Source organism: Cloeon dipterum, chromosome 4 (genome assembly GCF_949628265.1).
Source record: "Cloeon dipterum chromosome 4, ieCloDipt1.1, whole genome shotgun sequence".
Lineage (NCBI taxonomy): Eukaryota > Metazoa > Arthropoda > Insecta > Ephemeroptera > Baetidae > Cloeon > Cloeon dipterum.
The window spans coordinates 17,780,455-17,798,183 of NC_088789.1; the positions used below are offsets into that span (position 1 = coordinate 17,780,455).

The window sequence follows — 17,729 nt, forward strand, 5'->3', positions numbered from 1 at the left end:
CCTCCGCGCGCGCACACACCCATCTCCGCCTGAAGGGTGAAGTTTTTACGTCTGCTGAAGGGAAAACAAAGTGAAAAAACAAATTTGCCTTTGTAATTCGAAAGGAGCGCTGAGCTGGAAATTTGACGGCACTTTCCCAAGGGGGAAGAGGTGCGAAATGCGATTGTATAATTGCACACTGCCAGGGTAAAGAAGATTCCTTCTAGATTTATCAATTCGTAGGCCCAAGTTGACCGTTCCAATTTCCCAGCTAAAATTATAACTTTGCAGCAGCGCGATGGAAACAAAATTGTCTGCCCTAGTTGGAAGCAAAGTTGGTGTAAACATTCGAGATTATAAAATTGAGTCAGAGCTCGTTTGCAAGAGCGGCAGCAACACACTGCTGAACTTGCTAAATGAATTTGAGGATGCAACACCAGCCCGGGGTGTTTTCAGCCTGGTCGACTTGTAATATTGCGAGCGGGGGCGAAGGAGCGTTTAATACTCGCCAGACACATTGTTTTGCGCCGGTTAAATAATTCGTACACGCTCTCTCTCTCTCTCTCTCTCTCGCTCGCTCGCTCGGCACACGAAACTAATGCTCCTCTAGGCAGCCGAATATATGCGCTGTCATTTATCTCAACATTAAATAACGGGTTTTGTTTCGTTTCCACAGGGACCGCCGCACTTTGAGTTCTGAAGAGGGGTTGCCAGAAAGGGGTAGGTCTCGCGGAAAAATCGCGAATTATTCACCGCTCCTGCTGGTAATAAACCCATTTGTTGCTTCTGAGAACTGGAAATTGCGCCACATTTCTAAGGATTGAATTGTTCTCCACGTCTCCACGTCCCAGGACTATTGTTGCTAACTGAAACGCTTTTAAGCTTTCAGGTCCAAAGCTTCCTGTATATATATATATATATATATATATATATATATATATATATATATATATATATATATATATACTCTATTCTACAGAGACGAGAAAAATGGGTCAGAATGTTGAATTTGAAATTCAGCACTGCCCAACTTTTTCCCGGAGATTGGGGTCCGCCTTTTTGAATTTATGGTTGCGTTTAAGCCACTCCCAAGCGAACGAAACACTTGATGTTACACCATATAAATCAGCCGCAGCGTTTTCGGAAACAAAACGAGGACTCAGCAGTTTCTAACCGCGCTTGGCTGGCTCCAAACAAAGTTCATTCGAATGCACCTTAAGAGGATTCGCGTGTTCCCTTATGCAAAAGTCGAATATCGAATATTATGCATTTCGAGAGAGAAAGCGAGGTGGTGTGCCTTTTCGGGACGCGGGCACCTCGAGGGCTTCAGCCAGAGGGCGTGTGTTCTAAGTAAGAGGATTGCCAAAATCGATAGGGCCAGCCGGCGGCTGTTTACCTGGACTGCTGCCGCCGCCATCAGTGTACACAGCAGCAGCACATGCTTTTGTATGCAGGACGAATAATTTTACGCACACTAACTCGCCTGCCCGCCCGACTTGCCAGCCCGTCCACTCGTAAATTGCGTTTCGCATGCATATTTTGCCGAACGCATTTATGCTGAAACGAGAGAGAGAGCAAGGACACACCGACACTTTCTGCCTCGTTCCAGCAACAATGCTGTTCTCCTTGGATTTATTTTGGCTGAACAAATATTACATTGCCTTTTTTTAAGTATCGATGTATTTTTATGACAAAATAATGCATTTTTTACTTATATGGTCGTCTGGAAAGTGGGTCATTCAAACACCTCTTTTTTAGCACGATGAAACAAATTGATTCTCAGCACAGCAGCCGTACTTTTAGTTTGGTGGGTGTTTCTCTGCTGCCTTTTGTTTTTATTTGAGTGTGCCCGGTCCGATATCCTCTTAGTAGGACGGAAAGACCTGAAAGCACCCGGGGATGACTTTGCCATTGCAATCGCTTTATTTTAAGTGCCTTATTTATACTCTCGGCTGCTGCTTGTATTGTGCGATGGAAAGCAGGAGCAGTTTGCCCGAAATAATAAGAGAGCGAGCGGCCTTACTGTCTGAGAGCAATATTGCGTTTGAAATTTCTGTTCTATCCTCTCTGCGTACGTGTTTATTGACACATCGATTTAGGAAAAGAAAGGAGTTGCCGAGAAAGAGACATATATTCGCGAGGCAAAAGTCCTGCTCCTAAAAGCTTATTGATCGTAGTAAAAGCTGCAATATTTTATATATCTATACTTGTCAGGCCGTTTAGAAACAAATATTGCGCATTATTCCGCCACTGGCTGCTTTGTCGTGTCCACTGCCGTATAAATCATGCCGCTCGGAGAAGATTATTTATTCGTTCTGCAGGACGTTTGTTATTTTTAAACTGCAATTAGTATTGATTCGCTGCTCAGGCTTGCTGGACATTCGTATTTCGCGATTTCATCGCAGAAACTAATTTTCCGGCTTCCATACAGTCGCAGAGAGCTTTTGCACTTGACATATCGGAGAGTGAGAGAGCGCCGAACAAAATTTCCAATCTGAATGCCATCTCTGGTTGGGAAAGAGTGAGAGAGAAAGAGCGTTTCCTTCTCTTTCACACACGCTGCTGCACCGGATGCATTTTAACGCCGGCCTTTCAAGTGCTGGGGCGCATACACGCCGCTGAAAGGGTTCAGATTTTGCAAAAAAACAGCAGCTGCAGCCGACCAAACGTTCCGTCCGCTTTTATCCTATCGAGTGCGCGCGCTATGTGTGTTTGTGCACACGGATTTCAGGCGACTGTTCCATGTGAAGTGCTGTCATGTGCTTCAAATCCGTCGTGTGTGCAGTGTATGCAACTTATTTCTCGCGCGCCCAAGCCTTCATTCACGCTCCATTTCCAGCGATTTGACTTGCTTTGAGCACACACGCTGGCAGGAAAATCCAATCTCTTGACGTGGTTTTTGTGCAAACAGCTGGAAAAGCTGCTACTTTTTATAATTTAATATTTAATATTCTCTATGCCGAGAGCGGATTCGACTTGCAGCTGCGGACGAGATATTAAAATTTCTGATTTTCAGCGCAGATCATAGTCAATAGCAAAACACTCAAAAGGCTTGAAGAAGCGGAAGGAATGCGATGTGAAAACCATAAAAAATCCTTTCAGAGGTTTTCTCAAGCGGATGAGTATGTGATTAAAATATTTCCACAGGCTCTCGTCTTGCAGCTTTTCTAAATGACTATAGAATGTTTCTATTTGTGAAAAAGGGAATGTCTGCTCCAGTTATTTCTTTCATAAGTGTATTTATAAGAGTACCAAGCTTTTTCATAATTTTAAAAACAGAAAACGAAGAAAAATGTTTTTGCTGGCGTGTTTTAATTGCGGAGGCATCAAACTAAGGAGCCACAAATAACGGGAACCATCTCCCATTGGCAAATTGTCATCTTTAAATAAACACTATTGAATGGAAGTGAAAAAACACCGTCAGTGCTTTTGCTGTGGTGCAATATGATTGTCGTGAAATAATTGTGTCTCTCTGCGTGGTGGGGTTGCGATTGCAAGGCAGCTAGGATCTATATATATGACTGGAATATCTAAGTGAAACCGCGTTGCAAGCTGCTGCGTCTAGGCCTTTGACGCTGCAGCAGCTCAAGTTTGATTACTCAACATGATTGAGCCGCGCCACATAAGTTAATTAACTAATTTGAATAAACTTAGTTCATGACTCTGCACACGGCGTTGGTTCGTTGCGCATGCTAATTGGATTGTTTTAATAACACCGAAAGTAAGTTGTTTGCTCGTTCTCTAAGGATGGGTGGGCGAAAAGTGGGCTGCAACCTATCGAGTCAGGTGGTTTAGCTAAAATGCAGATGAGCTCTTCCGCTCAAGAGAAAGAGCATCATCCTTCTTATCCGCTTATGAAGAAGTTTCGCGCCTCGCGCGTCTTTAATCACGGGGATTGCAACTTTTCCCATCCGGCTAGGGGTGAGACTCACGTGCGACCTCGCAAAGGCTGTGTTCACTCAAGTGGTGCAAATTTTTACCTGTGAACAAGAGGAAAAATTCAATTAGCTTTGTGTACCAACACGTCGTTTCTTTAATCTCGGCGCGGTTCAATCGCGCGCTTGAAAAGAAAAAAATGAGTTTTTCTTTCATATTGTGCATACACGCCTTTGAGAAAAACGAATCGTCGTGTGCACGCCGCGTGGCGGCATTCGTCTTTTCAGCTCGGTGAAAAGGCAGAAATAAGAAAATCCCAACGTCTCGTTACGAGCACTGGGTTGTTGTGCATTCAATATTTTACGGCCGCCTTGATGGTTAACCTAGTTTAAAAAACCTTTCACACGCTGTTTTTCCTGTTCCATTCGCATTCTATTATTCCGCTGCGCTACACCATGGCAAATCGGCCGTAAAACGGATGCATTTCTCGTCAGCACCTCGTTCCAGCGGAGAGGCATAAGGCGCCGTATTGTCTCGTATTTTGTTCGATAAAATTGCAGCACACAGCTCCAGCCAAAGAAAGGCCTGGAAAATCTGCCACCTGGCAAATTTTGACATTTCACAGAGGATTAAAAGGAATTCCTCTAAATTTTTTTCCCATCCGCTTTTAGCTTTAATCGAGTTCCTATTTGCCGGCGAGTGTCCATTAATCGCGGAGCAGCTAGAGAAGTTGATCCTTTGACAAAACACGGGCTTTATTTCCAAAGGATTTTTTGCCTGACTGGTCAAAGCAGTGCTGCCGCCGCGTCTTTTCTGCTTTTGTGCCGCTGTCATCGAGTGCAACAGTTTTTGCCCTGCATTCCGTCGCTGCGGCAATATATATATATCCTGTTTATTCGAGGAGCAGAGCAGCTGTCCGTTCAACTCATTTCCAACTCATTTTCCAGGCAAACTATGCCATCAACAAGTTATTTCCTCCCGCAAAAAGATAGAGCACGAGGTCAACAGCGAGAACGGTCTTTGATGCGCACTGCTAAATGACAAAAGCTCTTTCTGACGAGCGTGTGAGAGGCAGTCGGTGGCGCTGCAAATTGAAATTCCGCAACGGAACGCCGCAAACGAACTCCACCAGCATGTACAGAGCAAAAACAAAGCAATGAGGTGAAAACATGCTCTAACCCCTCGCAGATGATGGGAATGCGAAAATGGTTTTTTTAAGACGTCATTGACGCAGTTGCTCTTTTAATTTTACGTAAGGTTTCACAGGAAAAATAAAAGATTAAAAAAGAGCTGATCAGACATTCTTATCCTCGAGGAAGCAGTTTTTCCAGACTTTTTAGAATTCTATAAAGTCTTAAACTGCTTATTGAAATTTTAAAGGCAAAATTCATTTAGAAAAAAATACTCTTTGTTTAGTTAAAACGTTGAGCTGTCTATCAATTTAAAGGGCCGATAAATTTGTGCCATCACAGGGTAATTTTCGTCTGGAGGAGACAGACGTGAGCGGACAAGGGAGCCTCAAGGAAAAGCGGTAATCCTGTAAAATCCATATGCCAATCAGCGCACTTTCTGCTGATCCGGCCGGCCATCAAAGGCCCGGCGTGCGCAATATGCGATGGACGTGATCATTGTCCAATTTCTGCCTCTTTTGTGTGTGTGTCTCTCTCGGCCAGCTGACCCCTCGAGAAAGCCTAGGGCGTGTATGTGTAGACAGTCAATTCTGCAGACTGGCAGGCAGGCAAAATTTGATCCCGCCGACGCACTTCTCGGAAAAACTCGGATCGCATCTGTCTGTGTTCGACTTGACGACGGCAGAAAGAGAGAGAGAGAGAGAGAGAGAGAGAGAGAGAGAGAGAGAGAGAGAGAGAGAGAGAGAGAGAGAGAGAGAGAGAGAGAGAGAGAGAGAGAGAGAGAGAAGTAGCATCGCTTGCGGCTTTTTGCCCAACTTTAAAGAGTGTGCCGAGTGCGGAACGTGCGTGGGCAACTGCTGCAAATTAGATTTTCCTTCCTTTCTGGCCACACACGCACGCGGCTCGGGGACAGAGTGATTCAACGCGGCAGTGACGCCTTTGATGTTCGCCCTGGCCAAAACACGCGCGCGCACCTTTTCAGCTCTCATTATTTCCCGTCGACTACAGCTGCATTACGTGCTTAAAAAAATTGAAGCACTGGATCGATCACTTTAATTAACCTTCCCTAGGCTGGCAACAAAATTCAAAATTCGTCACACCGACCGGTACATCAAACTCAATTTCCACTTAACGCCGTTAGTTTCTGCATCATAAATTAATGGCGTGTTCGTACTCCTGTGCAGCCTGGATGTTAAATTATGCCGAAATGGAAGCAGACGCGCGCCGTACTCTCCACATCGGGATAACAGAGTTAAAATTATCCCTTCCTGAGAAATTAAGTTTGCAGGCCAATTACGGTGCACACGAAGTGAACTCTGCTCACCGTGATAATGCCACGATATGACCACTCTATATGAACGTCCGCGTTCAACGTTCAATGCCACACTTCACGCATAGATAGATGCAAACCTTTTTGCAAAGTGCAGATTCATTATTATGCAATATTTGTTGAAAAACATTGAACATTTAATCTATTTATAAAGCGAACAAAGCAATCGGAATGTCTAATGTGGCGTGATTGATTAGATAACTAACAAGTATGGCTTAAAAATATATGGTTTAAAAATTAAGTAGCAAGTTAGCGAACAATGTTATAAAAATTGCAACAGAAAACCAATCAGAAACAGTTTGTGCTTCAGCTGCATTCAATGTTAGTTGAAGTATATTTTGAAAAATATTCGAACAGTATTCCTTAACACCTTTCAATGGTTGTATCCCCCTTTTCTTTTTTGCTTTTTTGTACGAGTTAAATTATTGTTTTGAGCAAAGCGCAAGGTGCCACGATGCAGAGTATTTATATCTGGTGAAATTTGACGGTGTAATCAACAATTAGGTTACATAAGTGCTTCTTTTGAAAGCGTTTTTATCTTCAATTGATGGGTACCATGGGTACATAATTTTATCTGTTAAAACCATCAGTTGCGTGCACTGATTCAAACCAAATTTACTTTGCACAACAAAGTTAAATAATGAGTTATCAAAGCAGAGTAAATAGTGGAGATATAAAATGACAATTCTTCAGGGCCCTACTGCTTCGAACTACTATATTAGAGGCACGATTACTTAATTGGTTATCAACTGATATCTCAGCACCAGAAAATTTGATTATTTTTAGACAAATGCTAGCCGATTGATTTACTTCTTTCCGCGTTCTGTAATATCTGTGTCTATATTTGAAATAATATTTTCTAGCTTTGGGCATGTGCTGGATCCTGCAGCTGATTTCCAATAAACATCCTATCTCTTAGCTTAATTAATGGAAAGTTCACGCAGTAGCAGTGTCGCTCTCTTGAGTGGGCGGAATTCCCAGGCACTTTCCCGGATTGATAATCCGCTCCCTCGAAAGACACACAGTTAGGGAAAACCAATATTTACTTTCGGCAATACTCCGCACTGCGTAGCCTTACGCATCTCCTATGAAAACAAAAGAGCAATTTAATCTTCATCCTGCCACATGTCGAAATGCGGAGTCTCAAAAATCAGCGCAGCCCCCACTCGAACGACTTTAACCTTTTCTATCACGCGCTCTCGAAAATCTGTTGCCACCCCACGCTGAGCAACTGCGATAACTCTCAATATAAATACAGGCGACTTCGACCAGTTGAATCACTTTCAAGTCTTAACTCGAAAGGTAAGTCGATATTGCCTTCTCCAATACCTAATTATCCAAGCTCGTTGCTCGGTTGTTGATTGCAGATGAAGTTCGCTATCGTGTTCGTCGCCTTTTTGGGCCTGGCCGCCGCCGCCCCTCAGCGTAAGCATTGAATTTTGCGAACAGACCATTTGTTTAACTCTGCCAATAGCCTATGACCTGATCGCGGACATCCGCCGTTTCCTGGCCCTCATCCCCCAGGATCAGGTTAAGGCGGTCTTCGACGAAAACTACGCCGCTGATGCCGCTTTCGCTGCCTCTGTCGACTTCATCAGGTCTCCCAGGTTTGCTGAGCTTGTCGCCCAGGTTGATGCCGTCCCTGAGTTCGCCGCCGTGAGTCCGAATTTACCCAAAAATTGACTTTTCATTGATTGGCGTCCAGTACTTCGACTTCCTCGAGGCCAACGGCATTCCCGGATACTACTGGCTCAACGCTGTCCGCACCTGGCTCGGCGTCCCTGAGTTCCCAGCTCCCCCCACCGGCGCGATCCGCCCCGTCCTGACCAAGGAGGCCCGCAACATCTTGCCCTTCATTGAGAAGGTTCTCGCCCTCCTGGTCCACGCTGATTGGGTCGCTGTCCACGACGACTTGGTCCTTACCAGCCCCGAATACGTCGTAAGTTCAATCTTCCGAAATTTAAATTATTTTCGAGCTCTTAGAACTTCTTATTTGGGGAGCTATGACAAGCTGGGCATATAGACAATCGCCAGAAACAAGATGGAGGGTGAAAATCCCCATTTTACTTTGCTGTTTAAGCAAATTTTTAAGTACTTGATTTTTGACAGTGCTAATCTCGGCTCTTGAGGTCAGTCAGTGGCCAACCTTGTCGTGTCCACTGGCTGTCACAATGTTGCTAAGCCAAATAGAATATTATTGCTCCTTTCTCTGATTAGTTACTGGCTTTCTGGGGAAACATTTTGTTTAAGTTCAGGAAAAACAGCCAATAAAGTAACGGTTTTTACATTTCCACTGATTTTCCACACATTGCAAGTGTTACGGCTGCCTACTCCATTCCACCATCTGGATATTTTTGGCATTATAAAATTCACACTTTACTTTAAATGTGACATTTGTATAATCTAGGCCATGTGGGAGGTGTACCAGGGAGCTGAGTACGCCGCCGTGCGCGCCGCCCTCACTGGGAACTCTGTCTACATCGCTGCCAACGACGAGCTCGACGCCAATGGTGTCTTCGTCACCGAGGCTCTTGACCTCATCAAGGCTTGGCTCAGGCAGTAAATTCAGACTGAATAATAAAGAAGAAAAAAACAATTCTCATAAATATAACTGGTTTCAATTCGCATACCAAAAAATAATACATTTCGATCGAAACTGCGAGACCCTCGTCGCATCGCAAACGAAGTGAAATATTTGCTTCTGTCAAATTTAAATAATGAATGGAGCATCATGCATTTATCGGGAAACACAAACGGAGCGTGCCCGCCGAGCTGCAGCAGCAGCAGAGGCAGTGTCCGCTGAGCAAATAGATTCCGTGCATGTAATTCCATTTGTGACTGCTCATGTTGACATACACACACGAGCGAGTGAACGGCGCGATAGATAGATATTTATGCATAATTCACAACTCAAACACATATCATGTACAAATATAGAATCGATCGGCATTGGCCGGCTCTAATTTTCACTGCAAACAAGCGCGTCTCGGTTTTTGGTTCTGCTATTCTAGACAAATAATAAGCGAATTCACACTGTAGTGCGGTCTATTTGATCACCATATATGAGCAATAATGAACTCAAGTATTGTGAATATTAATTGTCTTCTATTTTCGATCAATCATAATCGATGTGTTGACGACCTGATTGGCTCTATTTTCATGAAAAGCCTAAAATCCACAAATCGAGAGAGCGTCGGTTCATTAAAAATATAAAAATGTGAGTGACAGAAATGATGCGTCAACGTTATCTCTTTTTAGCTTATCTCGCGTTCCCGGTGCGGATTGATTTAAATTGATACGATTCAAATCCCACTCGCGTGTCGATCAGGCATATTTTTTCTTCGCAAAACAAAAATTGCAGCGGAATCATGTCGCTGTGCGTGTCATCGCTCTGTTTGATCCTGTTGGGATTAAGTTTTCAGACAGGTGAGAGTGCCTAGTTTTTTTATACGCCAGCCCCCAGGCAGTGAGGAAAAGCAGGGAAAGCGGGCTTTGTTCGCCAATTTTTCATCCGAGCAGTACAATGGCTTTTGAAACAAGCGGCAATTATTAATCATAATGCTCCAGAATTACGTTCTTTTGCGGCCAAATTCTTTCGCCTGATGCTTTGTTTACCACAAAATGAGGGTTTTTTTGTTTTGCAGGCGGCGGTGTTGCGGCAACCGAGCTGCACGACGACTTCCGCGTTTTCTTTCAGGTTGTTTCCATCGACGATGTTACATCGCCTTTCCTCTACACGTACCAGGAAACTCCTGAGTTTGCCAGGAGTGTAGATTTTTTGGTCTCCAGGGAGTACGACCAATTGCTGGACGAGCTTTTTGAATCTATTTACTTTGAGGAGGTATTGTTAAATGCACAGAAGAAATAATTTTATTTGTTCTCTCCTAAAAGAATATCTCAAAAGCCCTCTCTACTCTTCACAAATGAAGTTTGTTTTGACAAAAAATTAAATAATATTTCTGCGACGGTTCTCTTTGCCATTTGAATCTGTGATTTTTAGGGATGTGCTGAACATTTTATCGATTAAATGATCACAAATCACGAGTTTATAAGCATTAATTTAACCGCTTTTTTAAGAAATCGATTCATTTGACCAAAAATTGATTAATGTTAAAAATCTTTCGAACACAGCTTTGTTAAATAATGGAGGGGACCCAATCAGAGCCTCACTACAAATTTTAAGCTAGTTTGAAAGCAGAAGCATGAATGGAATAAAATGTATAGTGTTTATTTTTTAATTTTAGCATCCTGAACAAATATGACATTTTTTAGTACCGTGATCTGCTGATGGAGAACGGTGTGCCAATGCAAGTGTGGATGGAACGATTTCGAGCGTTGACCCACGCACCGCCCTTTCCGGCGCGTTCGCCACTCACGCTCACGAGAGCCGGCTTGGATAAGGATTTTATGCCGTTCATCTACAACATGATGCCGTATATCATTCTGACTGACATCACGGACGTTTACTTCTACTTGAGCAGGACGAGTAGGCCGTTCATGGTGCGACAAATTCGAAAAATGCTGATCTTGTAGATACGACAAAAGCGATTTTTCTTGCTCGCAGGCGTTTCTGCAGTTTCTTGCGTCGGATGAGCACCAAAACACGCTCGGCTATTTGATCGAGTGTCCGCAGTTTCAGGCTCTTTGGATGGCGCTCCTCGAGAATGGGATCGATCTGCAGGAAATCTTCAACTATTTCTCCAAGGAAATTGCTTTTGCCCAGGATTTCTAACTTGTGATATTAATACTTACCAGGAAAACCGTTTAAATTAATGTTCGCTAAATATGTTATAAGATATTTATGGCTCTGCAGAGCGATTTTATGTTATTTAAAATTGATAGAAAAAGCTGGCAACAAATAAAAGGGAATTGGAATCCTGCTGTTACTGTCACAAGACAGTGTGATGAAAAATTGATTTTGTTTGTCTCTCGATCTGCTTCACTATTTATAGCAATAATAAAAACTTGGCATATGTCGTTCAGGTGAAACATTAAGCTGCACCCAAGTAATGGCTCTCGTATTTATTTCCAAGATGTCACACAGCTATATAATAAATGAATGATTCGCCTCCAAGTACAGGAAAGAGGATTCCTGAAATTGATTCCTCAATAGAGCGAACTCGGGTGCAATTCTAATGAATTTTAAGCGCGAGTGTGGATTTTTTTGCCCCTTGTCAGCTCTCGAAGGCAATAAATCATTGCGAAACTTGAATAATATAGCGCTGCAGTACGCAAATTAAAGTGCAATCAGCACGATGATTGATTTATCGAGGCGCATAGGAAATGACAAGTCGCATTGAATAATTTAGGTACTCGCCAAAAAGTAATATAAAGCATTTTCCTGCAGAGAGAGCGAGAGAGGTTTCGAAATCGCTTTTATTTGCCCTGGACTTTTTTGTTTTCTGCTGCGAGTCGTAGTTTCGTGTTCGACAAAAGCCATTACTTCAAAGTCTTCATTGGAAAGCCGTGCTGCACTGGCTGCTTTTTCTGCCACACGCCGTCGTACTTAATCAATACGATCCCCGTTGTAATCCATCAGACGCGATGAGACCGTCGTTTGTTCTAATCAAACTATATCAGTGTCTGCCAATACAAAAAGAGGAGACAAAAAGGGGGTTTCAGCAAATGTTTCCTCTGCACCCTCGGGCTGTATTTTTGTCCTTCTTTGCCATGGAGACACACAAGCAGGTAAACAGAATTGCAAATATGAAAATAAGAGTATTATAATCCCCTCGGAAGGAGAATAAGCACGCTTGTTTGCCAACCCTTCCAAGAATTATTTGCTTCAAATTCCAACATTTTATTAAAACGAGCGATGGCATGTCTAATAGACTCGAAAGAATTAATAATTAATGGAAAGAAAGTTTCTCTTTCCGCCTCGGCGTCGCGAGGGAAATAATTTTTGACGAGTGAGTGCAAAATTTTCAAGCCACAAGTTAAAGAGCAAACAAATTAACATCAGTCTGAGAGCGAGAGCAGAACGGCTGCAGGAATTCCCATCAGATTAAACCTCAACTTTTTATCTGTCAAATAAATGTAGAGCCGAAAAACAGAAAAGAGGCATACACGCAGCAAAACGCGCGTGTGTGTGCGGGCGGGTAAAAAAGTTTCCCTGCCCGCCTCAGGGCGGTCGTCGAGAAACACATGACGCAACATTATTATATATGTGAGCCGACGACGACGAGGGGTAGATATTCAAAACTTGCAGCACCTTTTAAAGAACTTTTAAAGATGGAAATCGTTGCCGCGAGTGCCGTTTCATGTATGTAAGTATTTCTCGCACGTGTGCGCCAAAAATTGATAGCTATGAATATATTTGAATCGATTTGAGCACATAAATTTTTATCCAGCATTATTGTTGAAACAGTCACCAATTTTCATTTTCGTTTTTGCTAGGGACAAGATAAAAACGATTTTCTGCATGATTTAACCCTTTTCCCAGGCCTGGGGGTGTAAATGAAATTTTCCAATTATCCACGAGTCAAACCCGCCACAAATTGGATCAGCATATATACACGAGAGTAAAAGTGCCGGCAGCAATTTTCCGGCGGTTGCCCTTCTTTCTTAATGCACGATTAAGCTGTAGCAAAAGTTGAGAACTCCTTCTTTATATTGCCAGACACGTGCCTGAATAATAATTAAAGGCTTGGCCTATGCTATGCGCTGTCGATATTATAATTATCAGCTCAAGTGCCGAGAGAAAGAGAGGAATCCAGTATCTAAAAACACGCGCGGTGGAGGGCTTAACGCGTCTCTTAATGAGACAGGAAATTTCGGCCGGGCCCAATTTTATTACGTGGGAACAAGCTCTTTACTTTGGTGGCGCGTTTTTATGGAAATTCGCCTCCCCGCCCGCAGCAAAGGCGAGCATATATTTTCGCACACTGCTGCTGCTGCTGCTGCGTGAACATAAGAAATATAATAAATTGCGTTACGGAAAACGGTGGGGGACGCAAAGACGCTCTCTCGACGCTCAAATTCGTCTCAAATTATGCGGCGCGTTTTTGTGGCACGTGCCAAACGATGCATTTAAATTTGATGAGAGGCTTCAATCTTGCACTTTGCATAATTGCTTCTCGCACCGCAGATGTTCCCTGCTGAGATTTACGTTAATGAAGTGGAAATCTGAATTTGAGTCAAATCCTTATAACGGGCCATAAATTTTTAATGGTGATTTGAATAAATGGCATTGCTACGAATATCTACGAAATTAAATTAATCCAAAGAAAGGTGAAGCTTTGGTTTTGTATTTCTTAAAGCGGATAATGTACTGCAAAATCATGAAAAATAATTTTCAACGTTATTTAAAAAAATATCCGAAAAATTGATCCAGATTGTTGTTTGAATGTCCAAAAAAGATTATAATTTCCACTCTCTTGGATAGATCGCGACGAGAAGGAATCAAAATCACTGACATAAACAATTTGATTTATAAAAAAATGAGCAAAATCTGGAAATAAACTTTTCCTCAGTCTTATATATTCTCATTATTGCACAAATTTCAAAATATTTTATTTTGTTTCCTTAACCAATCCACTTTAATTAGTGAAAAAGTTAGTTTGAATAAATCCTTTTTAGTATAAATGAGCAAAGTTATATTCTTGAAATAGAAGCTGTTTTTAAAAACTATGCATTTTTTAAATGAGAAATCCCTGGGCTGTGGCATTTTCGTCCATTTGCGTCACGTTTTAATCACGAATTCAAGAGAGACATAACGAATGCACGAAATTAGTGTCACTCACAGAGGGTATATATGTATATAAATTTTAATTAGGCCGAAAACACGGACACAGAGGAACAGCGGGTCGTTTACTAGACTCATCAATTTTTAATCAAAGGCCAGCCGAGAGGTAAAAGGTGTTAAGCAAAGTGCTGGCTGCGATGATGAACAGCCACTGCAGAGAACACAATAAATATCAGCGCGTTGCACTCGTCGGCGGCAATTTCACGGCAGCGTGCGCCCGATATTGTTATTGCTATTTGTCAGCTCGGAATAACAACCCTCTCGCAAAGTTGTCCGGCGACTTTTATTGCACCATCAACAATAGAAAACGCGGACGGTTCGAATTCGAGTGCATAGAGTGCATTTTGCACGTGCCTGGCTGGCTAATTTTCAATTTATTTTTACTGCGCTCTCTGCAAATTAGCTCTGCAGTTTTGTTTAATTGGGCAAAAAGTGGCTAATGGAAAGGCGAGCAAATGAAAACTATTCATTTTTGCCGACGTTTATTACTACTATGCTGTTTTAATTAACATCCGCACGCCGCGCAGCACAATTGCTCTATTAAATTTTCGAAAGTGGAACAGAAGAGCTGAAATATTGAAACGGCTTTTCTCTCTCTCTCTCTCTCTCTCTCTCTCTCTCTCTCTCTCTCTCTCTCTCTCTCTCTCTCTCTCTCTCTCTCTCTCTCTCTCTCTCTCTCTCTCTCTCTCTCTCTCTCTCTCTCTCTCTCTCTCTCTCTCTCTCACACACTCGGAGAAGATTAATTTCCCCCGACAAACGCAGTATCCAGTTTCTCAGAAAAGTGACTAATGTGCTTTGCATTTGCATGCATATGTGCTCATTAGCTTGGGTAGCCTTATTAGTTTGCTCTCAACACAACAACAAAGTTTCCAGCAGTGCACTCACGTTTCCGCCACAAAAGGAGCTTTAGCGTTTTCCGTAACTCTATTTAGTTTCTATATAGGCCAAGGAAATATCAAATAACAGAAGAATCGAGTGGGCGTATAGAGAAGAATGCTTTTTTTGCAGCCGCCGAATCCATCAATCACGCAAAAGAAGATCAAAGGAGTCATCCCACGAGAAGCTTTTGACTTTTCCCATATATAGAGTGATTGGATGTATTTATACATAAAAATGCCATTAATCTCGTATCAATTTAGTTTCAGTAACTAAAAAAAGAATTTTCCATCCTTTTGAAACGTTTTTACGTAAATCTGAACCGTGATATTGGTGCCCCTAATGGTCATAGTATACAAATACAAGATGGCGGCTGTTAGGAGTAAACACTGACTTTTTTAGTGATTATTGAGACACATAGCACTTTCACGTTTATCTAATCCTAAAACTTGTCGTAAATTGAGGCAATTTTCAATTCACTGTCAACAAATTTATAAAATTAAGGACAACAAGTAGATTTATTCCCTAGTCTCTATAAAAATGGACGTATAATTATAGGATAGGAAAGTTTCAATGTTATAAAATGGTTTTCATGCACCTCTGTGTATATGTAATAGTTGAACAATCCATTTTTAGATGCAGGTTAAACCGTAACTGGCAATCGTTTCTGGCTACTACATATATAGCTATTTCACATATGGCAAAAGCAAAATACTTGCTCTCGGGTCGTGCGGGTTGCATAATTAAGCTCGCCGCACTGGGCTACAAATCGCTCCAACGCAAACCAACGATTATAAATTTAATTACAGCACAGAACAAGCAGATGGATTATCCGCAGATTTTGATTCGAAGCCTATAATTCGTCTCATTTTGCATAATTTATAATAGTGATAATTATTTATCGTGTTTGCAATCGATTTGTGCTTTGTGTGCGAGTGTGGGGCGGTGGTGGCAGGGCGAGGGCCGTAAATCTTGGCGTAGTAATGGGGCCTAAACCACCCATATGAAATTGGGACGTCTGTCTGTACGAGCGCCAAAGCACTACACACAAAGCGTCTTTCCCTCTCTGCTGATTGCGTCATGAATCAAGCTGCGTCGCGTCCTACGTTGGTTTGTCTCCAGTTAATATTTAGCCCCGACAGCAGAAGACGCCAGCGGGCCCGAATTTAATTTGCCAATTGAAATTTATCGCCGGACGGCCGTTTTCCAATTTTTCAGATTAAACCGCTGCTGTTGGCCGAGGCGCCGGTGATTGATCGGGCACTGGAGCAAATTAAAAGCACTGCCTGCTGATGAATACGCGCCTTTTTATTTTATTTTTGGCACTGCCGATCTGCTCTCGTCTCTGATTGCTTTCACCGCTCGCTGATTGATGCATTAATGAATTTTCCGGATTTTCTGCACGCCTGAAGGGCGTCCCATCACGACTTCGTGAACATCTCACGCTAATGAACCTTAAAATGCTATCAATTAATCTTAAAGGGACGTTGAAAAAAGAGAGTTCTAATAAATTAATGATGAGCAAAAGATTTTGCTCAATGCGTCGTGACGTCATTAATTTCAGACTAGTAACAGCAGTTACATTTAGTTTTTTATTCTAAACGCGACACTGCACCGAAAAAATCCAAAACCATTTTTAGACAAATAAAATTGATGATTTGACTCCGCAGGATCATTTTCATACAAGATGGTAGGAGAAACAATGAAAAAGAGGGGGAAATTCATAATCAAGCTTCTCTTTGATAATCGGATTAAATGAAAGCTTTGACTTTAATATAAATCAACTCGCCTCGAGCTGAAAGTTCAAGCTAAAAATTTTGCTAACAACTTTTTTCGGTCGTTTGCCACAACAGGCAGATTCGTTGCGTAAATATTTTGGCCGAAATCAAATTTAGCGCGGCGCGAATTCAGTGTCAAAAGAAGCACAGGGGGTGGATGGGTGTGTGTACATAGGGTTCTCCTTTGTGGCCGTGCCAGAGGAAAAGGGTGAAACCAAGCGTTAAATCCCTAAGGAAGCGTAACCTCGTTTAGTGCGACTGGTTCGTTCGCACACTCGTCGTCCTGCACATTATAATAACACGGCCCTGTGTGTGTTTGTGGCCAGAGCAGAGCAGAGCAGAGGTGCCACGACGGACACCCGGCATGCAAATGCTCGCTCGGCATTCAAACGGTGCCATACTTTTCGTGTCGCTCTCTCCGCACGCCCGAATTTAAAAGGGCCGTTTCGAGCGTGAAACTTGCGCTGGTCAACATGTAGCATAAGCTCGCCAGACCGGAAAATTGGTTAATTGTCTTAGGGCTGCGCACAATGGTGCAGGAATGTTCCTGGGTAATTGCGCTGAATGATGCAATGCGACTGTTACGCGACGGAAAATGGACTATTGTGACTTTAGCTAACTGTTCCTACCATGTCAAAAGCACCCAAAAGAGAATGATTTAGTTTTTCCAGAGCAAATTAAATCCTTTTTGGCACTCAAGCTACGCAGATATGGCCGCTGTCAGATTTACAACTTTCTCCTTAAATTTCCTTTACTTTTACTTTTTTGTGGTTGAAGTTGAGCTCACGAAATTAAAATGAGGCAAGGAAGTACGAAAAAACGCTGTCAGCATATCACCTGAAATGTGTTGGTAGCCACCATCTTGCCTGTCTGACCGGAGTCTACATCATACTTTATTTTGTAATCTCTTTTTGGTCAGACCAAGACTAAGTTTTGTTGGTCTGTGCCCTTATAGCAGTTTATTTTTTTATCAATTTGAGATATATATTTAATAAACATCATGAAAATTTTGTTTG

The 17,729-nt window shown here is 42.4% G+C and overlaps 3 protein-coding genes across 3 annotated transcripts in view; 2 read left to right on the plus strand and 1 right to left on the minus strand.

Annotated features, from left to right (window-relative positions):
• Positions 1 to 17,729, minus strand: part of nrm (neuromusculin) — a 190,094-nt gene that overhangs the window by 128,305 nt on the left and 44,060 nt on the right. The gene's annotated exons all lie outside the window — the stretch shown is intronic.
• On the plus strand, positions 7,591 to 8,926 carry LOC135943998 (uncharacterized). Its single transcript, XM_065490668.1, has 4 exons — positions 7,591 to 7,740; positions 7,790 to 7,971; positions 8,021 to 8,254; positions 8,723 to 8,926. The coding sequence occupies exons 1-4, from the start codon at positions 7,683 to 7,685 to the stop codon at positions 8,876 to 8,878; spliced, it is 630 nt and encodes a 209-aa protein (XP_065346740.1). The 5' UTR covers positions 7,591 to 7,682; the 3' UTR covers positions 8,879 to 8,926.
• LOC135943996 (uncharacterized) lies at positions 9,609 to 11,227 on the plus strand. Its single transcript, XM_065490667.1, has 4 exons — positions 9,609 to 9,741; positions 9,960 to 10,156; positions 10,588 to 10,815; positions 10,880 to 11,227. The coding sequence occupies exons 1-4, from the start codon at positions 9,684 to 9,686 to the stop codon at positions 11,045 to 11,047; spliced, it is 651 nt and encodes a 216-aa protein (XP_065346739.1). The 5' UTR covers positions 9,609 to 9,683; the 3' UTR covers positions 11,048 to 11,227.